This window comes from Lepidochelys kempii, chromosome 6 (genome assembly GCF_965140285.1).
Source record: "Lepidochelys kempii isolate rLepKem1 chromosome 6, rLepKem1.hap1, whole genome shotgun sequence".
Taxonomy (NCBI): domain Eukaryota; kingdom Metazoa; phylum Chordata; order Testudines; family Cheloniidae; genus Lepidochelys; species Lepidochelys kempii.
This window is the reverse complement of record NC_136385.1, coordinates 34,192,528-34,210,545: the sequence shown is the minus strand read 5'-3', so window position 1 is coordinate 34,210,545 and position 18,018 is coordinate 34,192,528. Positions and strand designations below refer to the sequence as shown.

The 18,018-nt window shown below is 40.6% G+C and overlaps 1 protein-coding gene across 3 annotated transcripts in view; it reads left to right on the top strand.

The window, feature by feature from the left end:
- RIC3 (RIC3 acetylcholine receptor chaperone) overlaps nt 1-18,018 on the top strand; it is a 32,857-nt gene extending 14,839 nt beyond the window's left edge. Inside the window, exons 2-6 of one of the 3 annotated variants that reach the window (XM_073347471.2) lie at nt 1,013-1,221; nt 2,802-2,880; nt 5,960-6,053; nt 14,290-14,435; nt 15,665-18,018. In XM_073347471.2, the coding sequence (XP_073203572.2) occupies nt 1,013-1,221; nt 2,802-2,880; nt 5,960-6,053; nt 14,290-14,435; nt 15,665-16,158 (1,022 nt within the window). In that variant the 3' untranslated portion in view covers nt 16,159-18,018. Of the gene's footprint in view, nt 1-1,012; nt 1,222-2,801; nt 2,881-5,959; nt 6,054-14,286; nt 14,436-15,664 lie in introns of all 3 variants that reach the window. The other 2 variants (XM_073347470.2, XM_073347472.2) reach the window with 2 other exon arrangements.

Below are 18,018 nucleotides of genomic sequence, written 5' to 3'. Positions count from 1 at the left end.
AGTAAAATGGACTATAGTAACTCTGGAAGAGCTGTTTGAGCTGTGTTAGATTGAGAATTCTTTGGTTAGTGGCATGCACCTCCCCCCCAGCTTTCTAAGAAAAGCTGCTACTCAGTCAGCAACTTTTAAAATAAGGGCTTAATTTGTTTAAAAAAATTATTTCTGTAACTTCCTCTAAAGCAATCATTTTACTCACTGTAATGCATAACCTATACTCAGGGCCCCAGGTGCTGTGTGGCCCCGTGGAATGCTGGGGCAAGCATCCCTTAATTCAGTGGCAATATTAATTTATTCCGTGAAATACCCTTCATTCCACACCCACCCCCTGCAAAAATACTTCCCTCTTACATTGTCTTGCTCTTTGTATCTAATCAATCTCTCCATTAATATTTTTGTAAGTAAATACTTTGTGTAACCAACACCTTTCTTGAATTAAAAGTTAGTAATTAAAATAAGATCATAAATACTAATTTATTACATGAGCTGGAAAGAATCAAGTACAGTTTACTGTGCTAAATAACATCACAATCCTGCAACAGGATCTGCTAGCGTGGATTCCTGCAGAGTTCCTTTAAGTACATGGGCACTGTGTCTGTGCTAACAGATTCTACTACAGAATTAGGCCTGTCCCAGGAAAGAGATGTATATTTAGTGACCTATAGTGCACAGAACCAAGAGTAAGAGTTTCTTAGTTCTAATCCTTGACTTGCTCGAAGGTGTTGGGCAAGTTATCAATCTATTTATCTCAGTCTTTTTTGTACATCCACACCTCTATTTCCCCATCTGTAACATGAGGACAGAAATTATGATTACATGTTTGGCGATACTGCACATAGTGAATTATTGGAAAGATTGTCCACCATTTTATCTTCAGCACACTACCCTTTCATCGATGCAAATGTGGTGCTTTAAAACAAGAACACAGAAGTGAAGCCAAATCTGCAAACTACTATTTCACTTCCACACAGAAAAATAAAATTAATGGAAGAAAAATCTTCAACTTGTTTTTCAGGGAAGACAAGTCGTTTTCCACCAATGATGCGTCACCAGATGTCCCCCAATGGCCGGTCTTCTGGTGCCCATTTTCCAAGGTCTCACCTGGCAGTTGCCAAGGCCAAGGGTGGTGGAGGAGGAGGCGGCAGTGGGAGAGGTCTGGTGGGGCAGATCATACCCATTTATGGATTTGGAATCCTGTTATACATACTGTACATTCTGTTTAAGGTAAGAATAAACATTTATTTTTAAGCCGCTGATGCACCTGTGAAATCTCCTAAAAAGTCTAACTTTGGGCTTGTTTTAAAAAATCATTTAGACAAAAATATTTTTCATTCCACCCAGCTCAGAAAAGGACACAAATTAGTGAGTCGGCAATTTGTGGGACAGTGACAAATGGGCATATATGATAGCTTTCACAATAGCAAACATGGTATTTAAGGATGTACCTGCATTACAGCTGTGGGTGTAATATCCAGCTTGTGTAGATGTACCCACGCTAGCTTGCTAAATATAGCAGGAGGACTCGACAATGCGGCCCTAGCTATTACAGTGTAGATGTACCCTTAGATTGCAGCAAAGGTCTTCCTATCATTTAGGTCCCACTATTTTTAGGTTAGATTACAATTCTTTTTTTCTCCACAAAGTCTGAGAGAAATAGTTAACTCTATTTTAACTATTTAAGGAAAACATCATTAGCTGGTGTAAATCATTGGAGCTTCATTAACTTCACTAGAGTTCTCCTAGCTGAGGATCTGGCCCAAAGATAAGTTTTTAAAAAAATCACAGATTAAACACTTCTCAGATAGCTTGAACTTTTTATGGATACTTGTTACTCAGAAATGCCTAATATTTGCTCTCATGGAAAATGGAGGCTTATGCTACATCTTCCAGCTGGGGGTGTAAAGTGTGCCCTGTATGGGCTACCTGCATCACAGATTACAGCAAGGGGGAGGAAGAGCAGCCTCTGTTATACCCTTTCCTGCCCAGATTGCCAGGGACCAGATGAGCTGAAATGGACATTGCCTTGATTCCAGTCACCCAATGTGTCAGCCTGCACAGGGGAGAAACTGATCTCTGCTGCGTAAGGGGCTTGGGCAGATTGCTTCTCCCTGTAGAACAAGGGGTGAACCAGGCACTGACCAGTGACTCGGAACAATTGGTAGTGTCTGCTCAGGAGAGTCCCAGGATAAGAAGGGCAGAAGTGCTCCTGCAGGCCAGGAAAGAGGCATACTGACTGGGCATATTGGATAGCAGCATCCAAGCTTTATACTGATGAAAGGGAGTGACTAAAGGGCGTATCACTTTTTGGTAGATTCTGATGACATCTGTGTTGCTGTCACAGTGTTAGTGCAAAGCCAGAAACATACATAAATGCCAGAGAACTTTTGCCAAAGAAAGAGAGGCAAATAGGTTGGAATTAATTTCCCCCCAGTATTTTCAAGGGCCAGTCTTTGCCCAAACAAAACCCCTTTTAGTAGTGGGTCTCTGTGTACAGACGGATTATAGGATTGGGCCCTTTAGAATAATGTACACATTTTTTAAATGTAAATGTGATTTTTTCAGTTAATCCTTATTTTTGGTTAAAAAAATCATTCATTATAAATACATCATAGCAGTTTCTGGTTAGCTAGGTTTCCATAGTTTCTTTCATGATCACTGTCTGTTTTTTGACTCTGGTGGTATTTTCTGTGGTTAGTTTCTAGCATAATTTTAGCTTTCTCTCCTTTTCTCGGTGTGATGCCTTTGGGGCTTCTGCACCGCTGTTGCTGTAAATTCCTACAATAGTAATTTTTTTCCACTTACAGCTCTCTTCCAAAGGAAAAACCACTACAGTGGAGCAGAAATCTCCTTCTCCTATACCTGGAAACATGAATAGGAAAATCAGTAAGTATTATTTCCCAGGTGGTTAAAAATTACCCACGTAACCATACAGTGGACAGTGTCTTTGTCGTCAGGATACATTGTAAATCTGCTGTTCTGTGTAAAGTTGATGTTAGATAGTAGTTTTTAACCATTTGTTTCGCAGAATTTGTTCTGGAACCTCCAATGCCAAATAGGAAAATACAGAAGCAAGCATTATCTTCTATGTTGCTGTGGGAGAGAGGAGATGTTGAAAGCAAATTACTGCTCCATCACTTTCTAAGTGAATGTTTAAAATCAAACCCTTTAAAGGATTGACATGTTTACAATAAAAGATGAAATGTGCAAAGAGTGGGAGCAACACAACATAGTACAAGAGTGTCTGTTCTCTTTTCTTTGTTCTTCTTGAATAAACAATTTAGTGCTGGTTTTAACTTAATATCGTGGTGCTTTAAAAACTTTTTTTTTACCAGTGCTCATTAGTAGTATAAGGACACTCCATCTACAAAGGGAAAAAAGGTGAAATACACATTGCAAAGTACAAAATCCTCAGTCCACCTGAAGTGGCTCTGAAGTGGCACTATGCAACATAATGCCCTAATCCTGCAAGTCATTACATGTGGGCAAAGTAAAGTCAATTGGGGCCCACCACACAGACTCAGCAAATTGCATGACTGGGGGGCTAACAATGGAAAGGGGAGTTTCTGTCTCTCCTTAAGCATGGAAGGAATTTGCCAAGTCCCTAAAATGATCACTTATGAAACCTGTCAATCAAACATATAAAGAAGTAAGCTTCATGATTTAGAGTTCCAGTAAATAAAATATTTTTCCTTGCCTGTTTAGTAATAATAATAGTTAGCGCTGGTATTTTCTAGCACTTTACACCTTCAAAGCATTAAACAAACATTAACTACTGAGTATGGGCCTGATCCAAAGATCACTGAAAGCAAAGAGAGTTTCCACTGACTTCATTGAGTTTTAGACCAGACCAAAGTGCTGAAAGGCCAAATATTAAAAAAAGAAAAAATGAACCTAGCTTCAAAAAGAGCTTTCTATCTAGGATAATACTAACAGCTGAGAAGCAAAGTTCTCACAGCTAAATGCCTTTTCTTAATGTGTATGTTCTGGGGAGTTACCAGGCTGTCTGTTACATTCTCTTCCCATTGTCACACTGTTTAAATTGCTGAAAGGTTTTATACCTGTAGGTAAAGGAAGCGGCCAGCTTTCCCTCCTTCTCCCCCAGCCGCCCCAGCTGTTTGTTTCTTTTCCTCCAAGTTGGATGGTCACAATACCAATGAAATAACAAATCTGCCTATTTCTAAATATACACATTTGTTGGATAATTTAATACATTAACTTTAAAACTCAGATTAGCAGTTATTTGTAATAACATTTAAATATATTTTACTGAGTTGGCTAGAGTCTCATAGAAAACACAAATACCTTATAGGGTATTAAAAAGATAATGTTACCACAGGGTTCAGGTAATATTGTTGTAATAATCATGACATAAATGTACATCATGATGTTTTATAGAATCATAGAAATTAGTGATAGAATAATTAATATCTGTTGACTGTGTTTTCTACCATCTTTATTCCGGCCCCACCTCTTCCCCTGAGGCCCCCCCACCCCGGCTTGGGAGGGACTTGCCTGTGGAGCCGGGGCTGGGAGCTGCAGCCACGCAACACAGGTAGGAGGCGACCCCAGCTGAGTAGGGACTGGTGCAGGTGATGACCCGGCATCTCCCCCGCCCTCAGTAACCAGACTTTTGGTTGTCCGGTCCCCTTTTCATCCACATTTTCTGGTTGAAAACCAGGCACCTGGCCACCCTATTAAAGAATCTATCACAGTCAGAGGGGAGGCAGCATAGTGGATAGATCATTGGACTGGGATTCAAGAGACCTGAATCCTTGGTCTACCTACCATTAACCTGCTCCATGACCTTGGGATCTCACTTTACCTCTCTCTGCCTTTGTTCACCTTCCCACCCGGTATCTACGTGTCTATTTAGGCCTCTATCATGCAAAAGATTGAGAACTCTCTGTGCATAAAATTAAACAGATGCTTTGCAGAATCAGGGTCTTGGCAGAATTCGGGTCCTGACTTTAAACTCTTTGAAGAAGGGACAGTTTCTCATTACATGTTTGTGCAATATATGGTACAGGGGACCCAGTCTTGGTTGGGGCCTCTAGGTGTTACCATAATACATATAATAAATGGATAGACTGCTCCCTTCTTGCTGCCTGAGAGCTTATGGTGCATTTATCTTCCTCCTGCACACGTGCCAATCAACAGAGCTAGTTGCTAGTGCACTGGGGTTGTTAGGGGGGAAAGAAGAGAAAGTTCAGAGTCAGCAAGTGGCTTCCCATGCAGGGCTGTGCCGTACAGGCTTGATTAATTTCTGTATCTGGCATCTGCATGTTTCCTCCCCTCCCTCACTCCATTCTCTTATGGGCACTAGGGAAGTGTACGCTGTACTAGCAGCTCCACCATCCTTCGAAGTGGTCCAGCCTACACCTTTGACAGGTTACTGCTAGCCAGGAGGCTGGAGCCATGGCTGTATCCCCCACCCAGATTGTGGCTGCCTCACGTGCACAGGTGTAAACTCCTTGAGCTGTCTCCCTATATCCTTGAATACCATGAAGAGCCAGACAGTATCTGACAGCAGAAAATGTATTAACTTTCGTGGCTTTGAATCTTTATTCACAGGAATTTAAGAGGTAAATTCCATGAGAACTGTTGACTTTACAATAGGGTAACATATCACTAAATTTCCTTTAGAACATAAGATTGGGTGGCTTTTTTCTGTCAGATCATTTCAATCTGCATATCAAGTGGTTGCTTGTTTGCCATTCTGAGAAGTGCTTTCTGTGCATCTCTGTGCCTTTGGGAATCTCTCTGCACTCCCTTTGTTATGCCTGGAGAAGTGAAAGAGAGAGAATGTTTCCAATAATTCTATGGAGACTGAGCTTTCATCTGCTCTTCTTAGATCCCTCAGAACCAGTTTTGTCTTAATACAGTATTTGCTGAGACAACCAGTCTGTAATACTACCAGAGGAATAAGTTTTCAGAGCTGCTAGTGGTTGTGTTTGTTTTTCAGCTGACTATGAGCTCACGCAACTACAAGAAAAGCTGAGAGATACTGAGGAGGCGATGGAAAAATTAATCAATAGAGTAGGACCTAATTGTGACAGGTATGTTTTATATTACAGGAATTTAAAGAAGAATTCCTTTCTGTTTAGAATAGATAAATTAAACTTTCTCTTGGAAGAAAATCTTCTTTTTATCAAAATGTAAATCTCTTGTATATGTTAAAATAGTAATTATGTTTCTACTTCATAATGTTGACACAATATTTTTGCTCTATTTTTCACATTTTTCTTTTCAAGTTCTATATTACATTATTTTTTGCAACGTCAGTTTCCTTAAGGGGAACACCAACACCCCATTGTACATACTATGTAATCTGGAAGATAAAGACAGGTGTGTCTATATTGAACATGAAAATGTCTGAGGCCCAAAACCAAAGAAAAATAGTGTATTTTCTGAATATTACCCAAGATGACTACTTCATTTTCTGTTAGCTTCTAGTGTTCTGGATCTTTTTATAAAACAATAATGCGGTTATACTTTATATAGATGCCTTTTTGAATCTCTGTAAAATGTTTCCTTAGAGGCAAGGCTGCATATTAATCTGCTCCAGTAAGCAATTTCCACCAGTTTAACTTGCAAACCCACTTGGTTAGTAAATATGAAAAAAGAAAATTTGCTAAATTAGTGTTTTTACATTTGTTTCTTCTCGGATAATTTGCTCACTAATATTTGGTGTAAAACTTTTTAACACACACACTGTTTAAAATTATTTTGAAATAATGATTGCATATTCTTCCATAAAAAGCTGAATTATTAAAAAACACTCCAAGAAATGTGATATGTATTTGGTTGTAATATGAAAGTTGAATACAGTGAGATTTTGTTACAAATTTTACAAAATTACAAATAAATGGTATGGGCCATTTCTAATCTGTTCCCATTTCCTTTTGAATTTAAATGTATACTCTTTACATTCAGAATGAAAAATCTTAGCACTGCTCTAATGTTGTTTCCAGTTGTTTATATGTTATTTTTAAGGGCTTGATCCAATACCCAGTGAAGTCGGTGGGAGACCAGATTGAGATTTTGAAAACCTCCTAAACTGGAATTTTTGTTTGGGCCTTTGCAAAAATAGGGTTGATTTATAAAATTTGTTTCAAATTTTGATCTCCCTTTGGTCCCATCTGCACAAATCTCTGGGTTGATCAGTAAAGTGCAGCACTTCTTGTAGGTCTGGCTTGATGTGAGTAATTAAACATGGGAGAGGCCTGATTTCTTGGAAGACAGGATTCGGGAAGTAACTAGGTTATCAGGCTGAAAATGAAAGTTTTGTGCTAAGTAAAGGGTCAGTAAACTAGAAGACAGAATGTTTGAGTTAGCTAAGAAAAGAGGGGGAACACCCAGAAAACAATTTACTACAAACAAAATAACAATGGACAATAGAAGTCGGGAGCATAAAAATAAGGTAAAGATTAAAGTAAATCATGGATAGTGCAGGCTGTACAGGGATTGTTCACTCACAGAAACAGAAGACTTTTAAAGGAGTAAAAGGATATTTTTATAAGTATTAACAGAGAGGGAGGTGAAGAAAGATTTGGGAAGAAAAAGGTACAGGTACATGGCAATATAACAAAGTCTAAACCAAGAAACCGATGACATTTGTTACATAATATAGACTTGTCAGTAGACACATCTGATTAAGGGCATCATGAATCATAAAGCTTTGAAACAATGTCAAAATTCTCAGTCTTTTCTCTTGAACAAATCCTTTCCCAGTTTGTGAATTCAGTCATGTTGCTATTATTTATTATAGCGTCCAGTTAGGATCCGGGTTTTCTTAACATTCAGCTTATTTGCTGGTTTCCATTTCTTAGCATAGACCTCCTGGCCACTGCAAAAACTCCCTGCAGGAACTACTCATCTAGATTTCTCAGACATTTGCTGAGATTCTGCTGGTGGAGAATAAAGATTTCTGGGTGTGTAGGGCTATCTCTGTTGTTCTTCCAGGCTCTTACTAGAATGTTTTAACATGGGGACAAGGCTGCAATATGTGCAAAATCATTCCATACGCATTTCCTCCAAATATCTAAGCCATATACCATATTCCTGTTTTCATCATTCTGTTCAATGTACAGTATACCTTGAAATATTTTTTTTTTTTGCTAAATTTCTATTCAAGAGATGTTTTATTCATATGACTGTTATTTGGTGTCTAAATGACCAGCACATGTTAATCCACAAAAATACTACACAAGTATCCTTGAATCTGTCTTTAATTCTCAAAAAGGACGGTGTAAAACACTCATTTACTCACCCTCTTGTGCCTCACCACATGCAGTATATTGTGCAAGAACTTAAAGTGAAGTTTCACTCTGAAAAGTGATTTTCAAATTTGCTCAGGTTACAATTAAAGAAGATTTTCATCCTACAAACTCAGCCTGGGATCTGAAGGTCAAGTTAAGGTCTTTCAGGCTACCACATCATAACCAGTAGGAAAGCTTTTATAGGTCAAATGCTGCCCCCAGTCACACCTGTGCAACCCCACTGGCCTCATGTTATATCCCTCAAACCTGTTGGTTTCAGTGGGGTTGTACAAGTGTAACTAGGGATAATTTGCATACATTGAGCTGGTGGCCCTACAGTTGGAACTTAGTTAAAAATTCTGTTGATGCACAAACCAGCAAAGAATCCATCTGTCTTTCCTAAAGCAGTGTAGCTGTGCGGGAATGAGTATAGCAAATAATAAAATCTTCCTTTTGCACTGAAGGAAACAGGTCTGACTGACACAGGGAGCAGCTGTGCAGGATAAGAAACTGTATTTGCAAGTTACTTTTCATTTGACATAGTTTCTCAGTTTAAATTTGTTTCAGTCTTAGGTAGTTTTGTTTCTTCTTTTGTTTAATTATAGTTAGCAAAGAGAATGTAAAAAATGGTATGTTGTCCTTCAGCATATCTGCGCCAATGGGCTCGCTTTTCAGACTTGGATGTCTGACTCTAACAACTAGTGGCTCCACTCAGGTGGGCCCTAAGATGCCCAAATATCTATTTGCTACACCCGTATGCTAAGTGATGTCTTGAATTTCCCTAACGCTTACATTTGGGCTCTCATTTCAGAACCCAGGTTTCAAACTTAGGACTCAGAGAGCTGGAGAGCTTATCTGTTTATTGATAACAACCATCTAATTTTCTCTCAACAGTGCCGAGTCAATGCAACTAAAGAGCTGGATTTTATTCTGGCTTGTGCATCAATGAAATTGTCAGCTAATGTTCAGCTGCAAAATCTTTATTTCTGATTATTAGGTAGGAGGTAGAAATGACCCAACTTCATTCTGAGGTACAAAGTCTCGTTGACAGAGATGGCAATTAGAAAAAAACATCTTTTTACCATAAACTGAACAAATGTGCTGTGGAAATTGAGAGGGAATAAATATAGAACTCCATGGAGCCATTTTTACAGTCTCTTTTCAGCCTATAGCTGTGCTTTAATGGTGCTATTTTAAGAGGATGTAGACCAAAAGCTCCGATTACGGATTTTCATAGCAATCATGATAGCTCCTTAGGAACTGTTATGATCTCAGTGTAAGTATATAAAAACATTGCTCTACCTGCCAATGAGTATTTTGGGATTCCACAATGCAGCATGTGCTTCATTGATATGATAAATTGTAATCGCTCTTTTGGCGCTAAAAGCATGCACAGCAAAAATGAACAACTGCCATTCTCTGAAATGATCTGAAATGCCAGTGCGAACAGTCTGCCTCCTCCTCCTCTTATGCAGTGTCCAGGCATTCAGTGTATCCTGGGTGAAAGTCTCGTTGGACCGAAGACCATCACATAGCGTATGCAGCATTTAAGTTTCATTTAAGTTCTAGCTTGAGGACTTTGGTGGGATGGAAATAGTGCATAGGACTTGTGCTGCACCTCTGCATAGTGGTGAATTTCACTGTCTGAGCAAGACATTTAAAGCCACACTATAGAGCCTTATTCAAGAGTTTCAAATACAATTAGCATAGAGTGCTGAACACCTCTTAATAGACTTTTCCTCGTGCTAGGACCCTGCCTCAGCACAGATTCACGTAGGCTGTCGGTGGCTGGCTGCTGTCTCAAGGTGATATTTATTCAGTTTACATATTTTTTGTCTCTGGAAAAGGGGGATTGGGCTGGCAGTTCTATTTCATCCACAGCCCAGGGTAGACAACTGACAAAACCCATTTCATATGGTATGATACGTAACAGTAATCTCAAATACATGTCTTCAAATTTCACAACTGCACACTTCAGATATTTATCACTTGTGATTTCAGACCCAGATCAATTTTATGGAGCGAATTCTGCCATCAGAGTTCAATGAAACCCAGAGGTGGAATTTTGCCCTATCTGATTTATAGCATGATGGGGTAATTTTATCAAACAAGACTTGTCAAGTCCATAAAGACTTGCCCTTTGGAAGTTTTCTACTGTCTGTCAGAACGGCTGCCCATTGTTGGTTAACATAACTGGAGCTAATAAAGTTCCAGTTCCATTGCTAAAATCCAAGTAAAAATGAGAAAGTAGCACGATCATAAAATCCATCAGCTCTGTAAACAGCCCGTTTTCTAGTGTCCGACTGCGTGGAGAATTTCAACTATCGTAGGAATTTGAGTGGCGTACAGGTGTCTTCTGCCAGTAAGAGTGTGTACACGAGGTGGGGGATGTGCGGTGACAGTGAAGAAAAAATACAGCATGTTGTCAAGCATCCATTTGGCCCATATTTGGAAGCTCTCAACTGATGCTTGCAGCTCTCATATTTCCCAGAGCAGATATACCAGAGTGAAAGTTGTGTGCAGAGCAAGGAAGCCACGGAGAGAGCCCTGCATCCCCAACTGTGTGCTGGTTTCAGGCACTGCGCCCCTGTTAGGTTTGACATTCATCTTACAGGAATACTTAAAAACAATATCTTCTGTTACTCACATGGCCAAATTTTGATCTCCGTCACTGCGATACTACCCAGAGGTACCCACAGTTGTGGGGCACCTTGCTACTACCTGTCCCATCGCGAGAGGGAGCCCTGTCTATGCCTGCTAGCTAGGGTCAACTCCCTAACTCTCCCAGTCACAGGCAAGACAAGCACTCCCCTCTCAGCCCATGCAGGCTTGCTGTCCCATATGCAGGCTGGCATATAGAGTGCCCACTCCAACCACTGAGTCCAGTCTCCTGCTGCAGTGTCCAGCCCCTGTTCCACTGGACACTCTGAGTTACCAGGCCTGCTGTTCCCAGAGGAACAGTATACCATAGCTTAACACACAGCATTTAGAGTTGTTTATAGAAATAACAAATGTAAGTTTATTTAACAATGAATAGAGAGTCATATGATAGCAAACAGAAATACTGGGGGGGAAAGGGTAATACAGTAGAACCTCAGAGTCATGAACACCTCAGGAATGGAGGTTGTTCGTAACTCTGAAATGTTCAAAACTCTGAACAAAAATGTTGTGGTTGTTCTTTCATAAGTTTACTACTAAATATTGACTTAACACAGCTTTGAAACTTTACTATGCAGAAGAAAAAGGCTGCTTTTAACCATCTTAATTTAAATGAAACAAGCACAGAAACAGTTCCTTACCTTGTCAAATTTTTTTTAAACTTTCCCTTTATTTTTTAGTAGTTTACATTTAACACATCACTGTACTGTATTGGCCTTTTTTTTTTTTTTTTTTGAGCGTCTCGCTGCTGCCTGATTGCAAACTTCTGGTTCCAAATGAGGTGTGTGGTTGACTGGTCAGTTCCTAACTCTGGTGTTGGTAACTGAGGTACAGCAAATAAAATCATAACACACATTCTACAGCCTACACTCAACTCACACAATGCTCTCTTAGCGAATAAGGTACTGCTTATCCCCAAACTCTTTCTCACAGCGTTTTTCAGCTAGGATAGCCGAGAGCCTTCTTTCATGAAGCCAAGTCCTGTGGCATGATGAAGGACAAGCAGGTGTTTATTTGCACCTCAGATGTACTTCCAAAAGTTCATTGTCTTTGCTCCAACACAGGATAAACCCTGTTTTTTCCCCACAAATCTATTAACATTTTACTCAGACTGTACATGGGCATCCATTGTGAACCATACAGTACTCAATTTGCATAAGCATCTCTTCCTCGCTGCCTAACAGGAGTGTGAGGTTCCCCTTTGGGTGACTTTCCTTAACTCTCAGACCTAGATAACATATCTTTGGCGAACTAGAATGTAGAGCCCAGACCCAGAGATCCCTGTACCCTTATGCACCCTAGCTGGGACAAAGAGGTTCCTGAGTCACAGTAATACAGTTTAAATCCAGAGTACTTCAAATGAAATCAGTGGCTTTACACCTACATAACTGAGAACAGCATCTGACCCGCGATCCCTGACCACTCCGACAGTTTTACCAGAGGCCCAATTCCAATTTCACACTGCCATTGACTTCAGTGGAGTGATTCCTGCCTGACACCAGTATAAATTATATAATAATCACACCAAATTTTTTTAAATCACAGCTGTGCTGTATGTTTATCTGTTTTTCGAAAGACAGTAACAAAAATAGTTTGCTCAGACCAACTGCTTCTCTGTTCATGGCATTTAATCAGCATGGGAGAACCTGACGACAGAAACAATGAATCACTTGGTTTCAAGCAACGGGTGGGCATATGAAAAGCCTGCTGCCTGAATATTTTTTTCCCCTGAGCAGACTGAGATTACTGTACAATGAGCAGTTATAGCAAAGACCTTGTATTCACTGGATAATAAAATATATCAATAAATGATATGAAATGATATGCCAGTAGAGACTATACTTTTGACTTAATCCAAAAATAACCTGTCATAAATATAAAGGGAAGGGTAAACCCCTTTGAAATCCCTCCTGGCCAAGGGAAAGCTCCTCTCACCTGTAAAGGGTTAAGAAACTAAAGGTAACCTCGCTGGCACCTGACCAAAATGACCAATGATGAGACAAGATACTTTCAAAAGCTGGGAGGAGGGAGAGAAACAAAGGGTCTGTGTGTCTGTCTATATGCTGGTTTTCTGCAGGGGATAGACCAGGAATGGAGTCTTAGAACTTTTAGTAAGTAATCTAGCTAGGTATGTGTTAGATTATGATTTCTTTAAATGGCTGAGAAAAGAATTGTGCTGAATAGAATAACTATTTCTGTCTGTGTATCTTTTTTGTAACTTAAGGTTTTGCCTAGAGGGGTTCTCTATGTTTTTGAATCTAATTACCCTGTAAGATATCTACCATCCTGATTTTACAGGGGGGATTTCTTTATTTCTATTTACTTCTATTTTTATTAAAAGTCTTCTTGTAAGAAAACGGAATGCTTTTTCATTGTTCTCAGATCCAAGGGTTTGAGTCTGTGGTCACCTATGCAAATTGGTGAGGCTTTTTATCCAACATTTCCCAGGAAAGGGGGGGTGCAAGTGTTGGGAGGATTGTTCATTGTTCTTAAGATCCAAGGGTCTGGGTCTGTAGTCACCTAGGCAAATTGGTGAGGCTTTTTACCAAACCTTGTCCAGGAAGTGGGGTGCAAGGTTTTGGGAAGTATTTTGGGGGGAAAGACGCGTCCAAACAGCTCTTCCCCAGTAACCAGTATTAGTTTGGTGGTGGTAGCGGCCAGTCCAAGGACAACGGGTGGAATATTTTGTACCTTGGGGAAGTTTTGACCTAAGCTGGTCAAGATAAGCGTAGGAGGTTTTTCATGCAGGTCCCCACATCTGTACCCTAGAGTTCAGAGTGGGGGAGGAACCTTGACATAACCTCATTTCTCTCACCCCAAATCCAGATGCCACCGTTAAGGTTAAACACAAAAACACCCTAATTTTTCATCTCTCCCTCCTGCCCAATGGAGCTATCCTGCCTGTGCCGTTTGATGATGACATTATGTTGCTGGCCAACTGGCTTAATGATGGCTGTCAGTCTGCAAATAAAATACTTTAACTGGCCAATGAGAACCCAGTACTGTCAAAGCAACAATTAAGGAGCTGCTTGAGCAGCTGCCCACACTGTCAGTGAGGAGTCATCATGGAGTGCTACACACACTGTGTCATGTGTCATTTAAAATTCAGTGTAGGTCCTGAATGAAGCAACATGACAGGACATGCATTTTCCTGTAGTTTCTCAACCAAGGATCTACCAAGTCTTAGCCATCTTTAAAAAAATAGCCTTTAGAGTTACCATGCTGCATTCTCCACCAACTTCATAACTTTAGTTTGCATATGGCATTCTCCTGTCCCTCTTGCTTGTTGTGACCATCCTATTGTACTCAAATATTAAATACTGATAATATTGCCATCCAGACTCCTTCAGGAGTGGTGTTTGATGTTTTCTAGCAGGGCCCAAAATGTTACAACAGACCAGGAAAAGAGATTACTCCAGCAGCTCCGAGAGATCACTAGGGTCATGAAGGAAGGTAAACTCATAGATGGCATCTCCCCAGAGAAGGAAGCTGAAGAAGCTCCTTATATGGAGGATTGGGAAGGTAAATGCGGTTTTTTATTTCTTCTTTACTGTCATCTGAACAAAATCGTTTTGCCAGAACTGGAGAATCTCTCCCCCTCCCCCCCTCCCCCCCGATCCCCCAATGCAAACAGACTCCTGTACAGTTGCCTCATTTCTTTTAAGAAAGGTGGCCTCCAAGACTTCACAAGAAGGATTCGTTTTCCAATTATATTAATGAGCAAATGGATTTTGAACTATCCAGCATTTCACATTGCCTGGATAACACAGTATCTGCTGCCAGAATTGGCAGATGAGCTTGAGTACACGCCAGTTGATACTTTGTCTTGGCTGACATAGATTTATTTCTGTGCTTTTCTTCATTTGGCCAGGTTTTATTTTCTTCAGCGTTATACCACAGAAATAAGAACCAATATATTTTGCCTTATTTACTTAATTTTGGTTTTGTTTCTTTGCTTGCTCTAATATTGTAAAGATAATTGGAGAACTTAACTCCAGGAGTTCTGTCTTTCTAAAATTCTGCTTTTTAAACTCTTTTTGATTTCTCATTGTTGTGTTGTGTGATGGTGTTTTAAAAACATCCTGACGGTGTTGTTGAATTCTAAAGGCTTTTTTTTTTTTTATTGTAGACTTAATTTTTTGCCCTTTAGGAAGCTTTCAGAATCGTCCAGAACAAAAATGGTAGCCTCAAGCTCTGCTTTCTTAGTCCAGTTCTTGATGCTTTTTAAAAAAATGAAATAAACAAAAGCATTCGGTTTTATCTAGTTATCCAACATTGTAAAGGACGTTGTTTAATTCTAGATCCGAGGTCTTCAAAACATGTCTTAGAGAGGCACTGAGGTATTCAGAAATGTATTTACTTAAAGATCAGTGGCAAGATCTTCAAAATATTGTCACCTAGCAGTTCCCATAGCTCTCAATCTAGCCCCAGTGGTGGGTGTGGAGTGCTTTTGAAAATCTGTTGGAAATCCTGACCCCCATGGTAGTCAATGGGAATTTTGCCATTGGCTTCAAAGGAGCCAAGATTTCACCCCATTCCCTACAAGTTTGGGATGGTATTAATTTGAATTAGCTGTACTTTAGGGAGCCTCAGCAGAGTAAAAGCGAACTGTTGCTCTCATAAGACTTTAACATTCTTATGATAAGCTCTAAATTCCTTGAACAGATTTGTCAGCGTGGTTGTTGTATCAGAATGGTCTATTTTAAAACTGGATTTAATATTTTAAGGTTCATGTCACTTTTGTTCCTAAGGTTATCCAGAAGAGACCTATCCTGTCTATGATAATTCTGAATGCATCAAGAGTAGACAGGACACAATCCTTGTGGATTACCCTGATCTGAACGAGCCCTCTGCTGAAGAGATAGCTGAAAGAATGGAGGTTATGGAAGATGAGGATTATTTGTGTAGTGAAACTTTACTGTCTGCTCTCACTACAGAGTGTGAAAGCCATGATATAGGACAGAAAAAGGACCAGCAGATCAGCTTCAGTGACCAAGGTGGTGTCCTCCATCACAGCCATAACTTTGAGAAGTGCTACTGTTGCCACTATGAAGAGGATGATCCTGCTGTCATCGCAGAGAATGCTGGGTTCCATGCTGACAGCTGCAGTGAGGCTGAAGACACAGCCAAAGATGATCTCTCCATGGATTCTGACAACGAAAATGCAGGACTGAAAAGCCAAAAAGCCAATGATATGGATGCAGTAGGCATGCTGAGAAAGCGAAACACAAAGGGACTTGAGTAATAGGGACCACCATGTGTGGCTATAGCAAGAGTCCTCAAACTCTCACACCTGTGTTCTTTGTTCTTGACCCACATTTATCTTCTCCATTTCCAGCACCACCACCTGAACTGGAAGCTAATGGCCTTCTTTAAATTACTCCATTATTACCTCCAGCACATGCTTGCTAGAGACTGCTATGAATGGGAACAGAAGATTATTTTGTTCCAATATCCACACTCTGTCTTTACTTAATCCTGTGTGATTACTGCCTCTGAATAACCACCTCTTCCTCTGAAATGTTAGCTGCACTGTAGTGTCCTGCCTTGCCAGTATTAGGAATGGACTTCCTGCCTCGAGCCTACCTGCTGCCTTTGACAGCTATCAGTTATGAAAACAAGACCATTTCATCAGATTATTTAGGAAGATGGAGAGGAACGTGTTAAGTTTCGTAGCTTCTCTTTTGCGCTGAAGCAGATGGTAAGTATCTTTTCACCTAATCGGCAAGGCAATCTGCAGGGACAACACGAATGACCAATTCCTTTTTCAACCACATTGCTGTCACAGTAATTAATTAATATATACGACACAACAGGATATGCATTCCTTGACCATTGGGGCACTCTGAGCCAAGTACCTGCATGCACTTTCAGAAGTGAAACAGTGTCTCAGGGCTGCACGTGCTCACATGCCTTTATCATGTGGCTCCTTAATTTAAACCTCTCACAAAGCGTCCACTAAGGTTTACATTGTACTTTATTTATGATAGCAGCCTACTGTGAAAATAGTCCATAGAAGGGAAAAATCATAGTGAAAACACTGTAAACTCTTTTCTTCTTCCATTTAGAATATATTTATTTTTACTTTATTTTTAAGTGCATCCATTGTAAAGAGTTGTGGTCTCTTTAGGACTCCGTCTTGCTCCAGCTATGTCTTGAATAGTTTGATTACGTTCTGAGTATGTGTCTCAACAACAGTTAGCACAGGCCTCACGCAACGGAGAGGCTGAAGGGAAGGTGGCTCTTAGCCAAGTTCTGCTGGGGGCAAAGGTTGCTTAACTTACTGCGGTGCTAGAGATCCCGCTAGGCCCCGTTCATCTGGGTGGGGATGCACACAAGGCACGCCAGACATGCCCACGCCTGGCCCCTGCACAGCCCCAAGCACCTCCCCTACGTCAGGAGTGGTTCACATAGAGCCAGTTACTTGGAACATGTGGATGCCCCTTCACAACAGGGTTCCCGTGGAGCAGCTTTGTGCTGCTGCTGAAGGTTTTTTGTTTTTTTTTTCTCACCTCTACTTAATGAAGCGTTAAGCTGGAGCAGTAATGGCAGGTGCTGTCAGGTACCAGACCAGAAGTTGTTTCATGCGCCCTGCCTGCTAATATTGGCATGTGCTTGCAAACAAATGCTCTAATGAGCTGCTTGGTCTCTTGTTTGCCTCGATGCCCAGCTGCTGAAAAGGGCACTGTTTTCAGTGGCAAGACATTATGCCACTTCATTTAGGGAATATGCTCCCGCCCTTTACAAGCGGCATTTCTTTCTCCATGTAGCTCCAGCATCAGTGCTTGTAAAATACTTTATTAGCTGTACTAACAGTTGTGTGAAAAGCAAATACTCCAGGGGAGGGAAAGGCAGTCGGGGGACTGTAGACACTTCTGGCTGTTAACATACATCTTCATATATTACTCCTGGGGGACTTCTGCACCACTGCGTGCTTTTTTTTCTACCCACCAAAAATAACTTTTGCCCACCAGGGGGCACTGTGGCACTAGAACTGAGCAGCCACTCCCAGCCAGCCCCAGCTACCATAGGCAAGAGAATGAACCTGCCTTCTTCCCAGTGCCAGTCAGGAAACAGGGAATCAGACAGCATGGGGTTGCTGGGG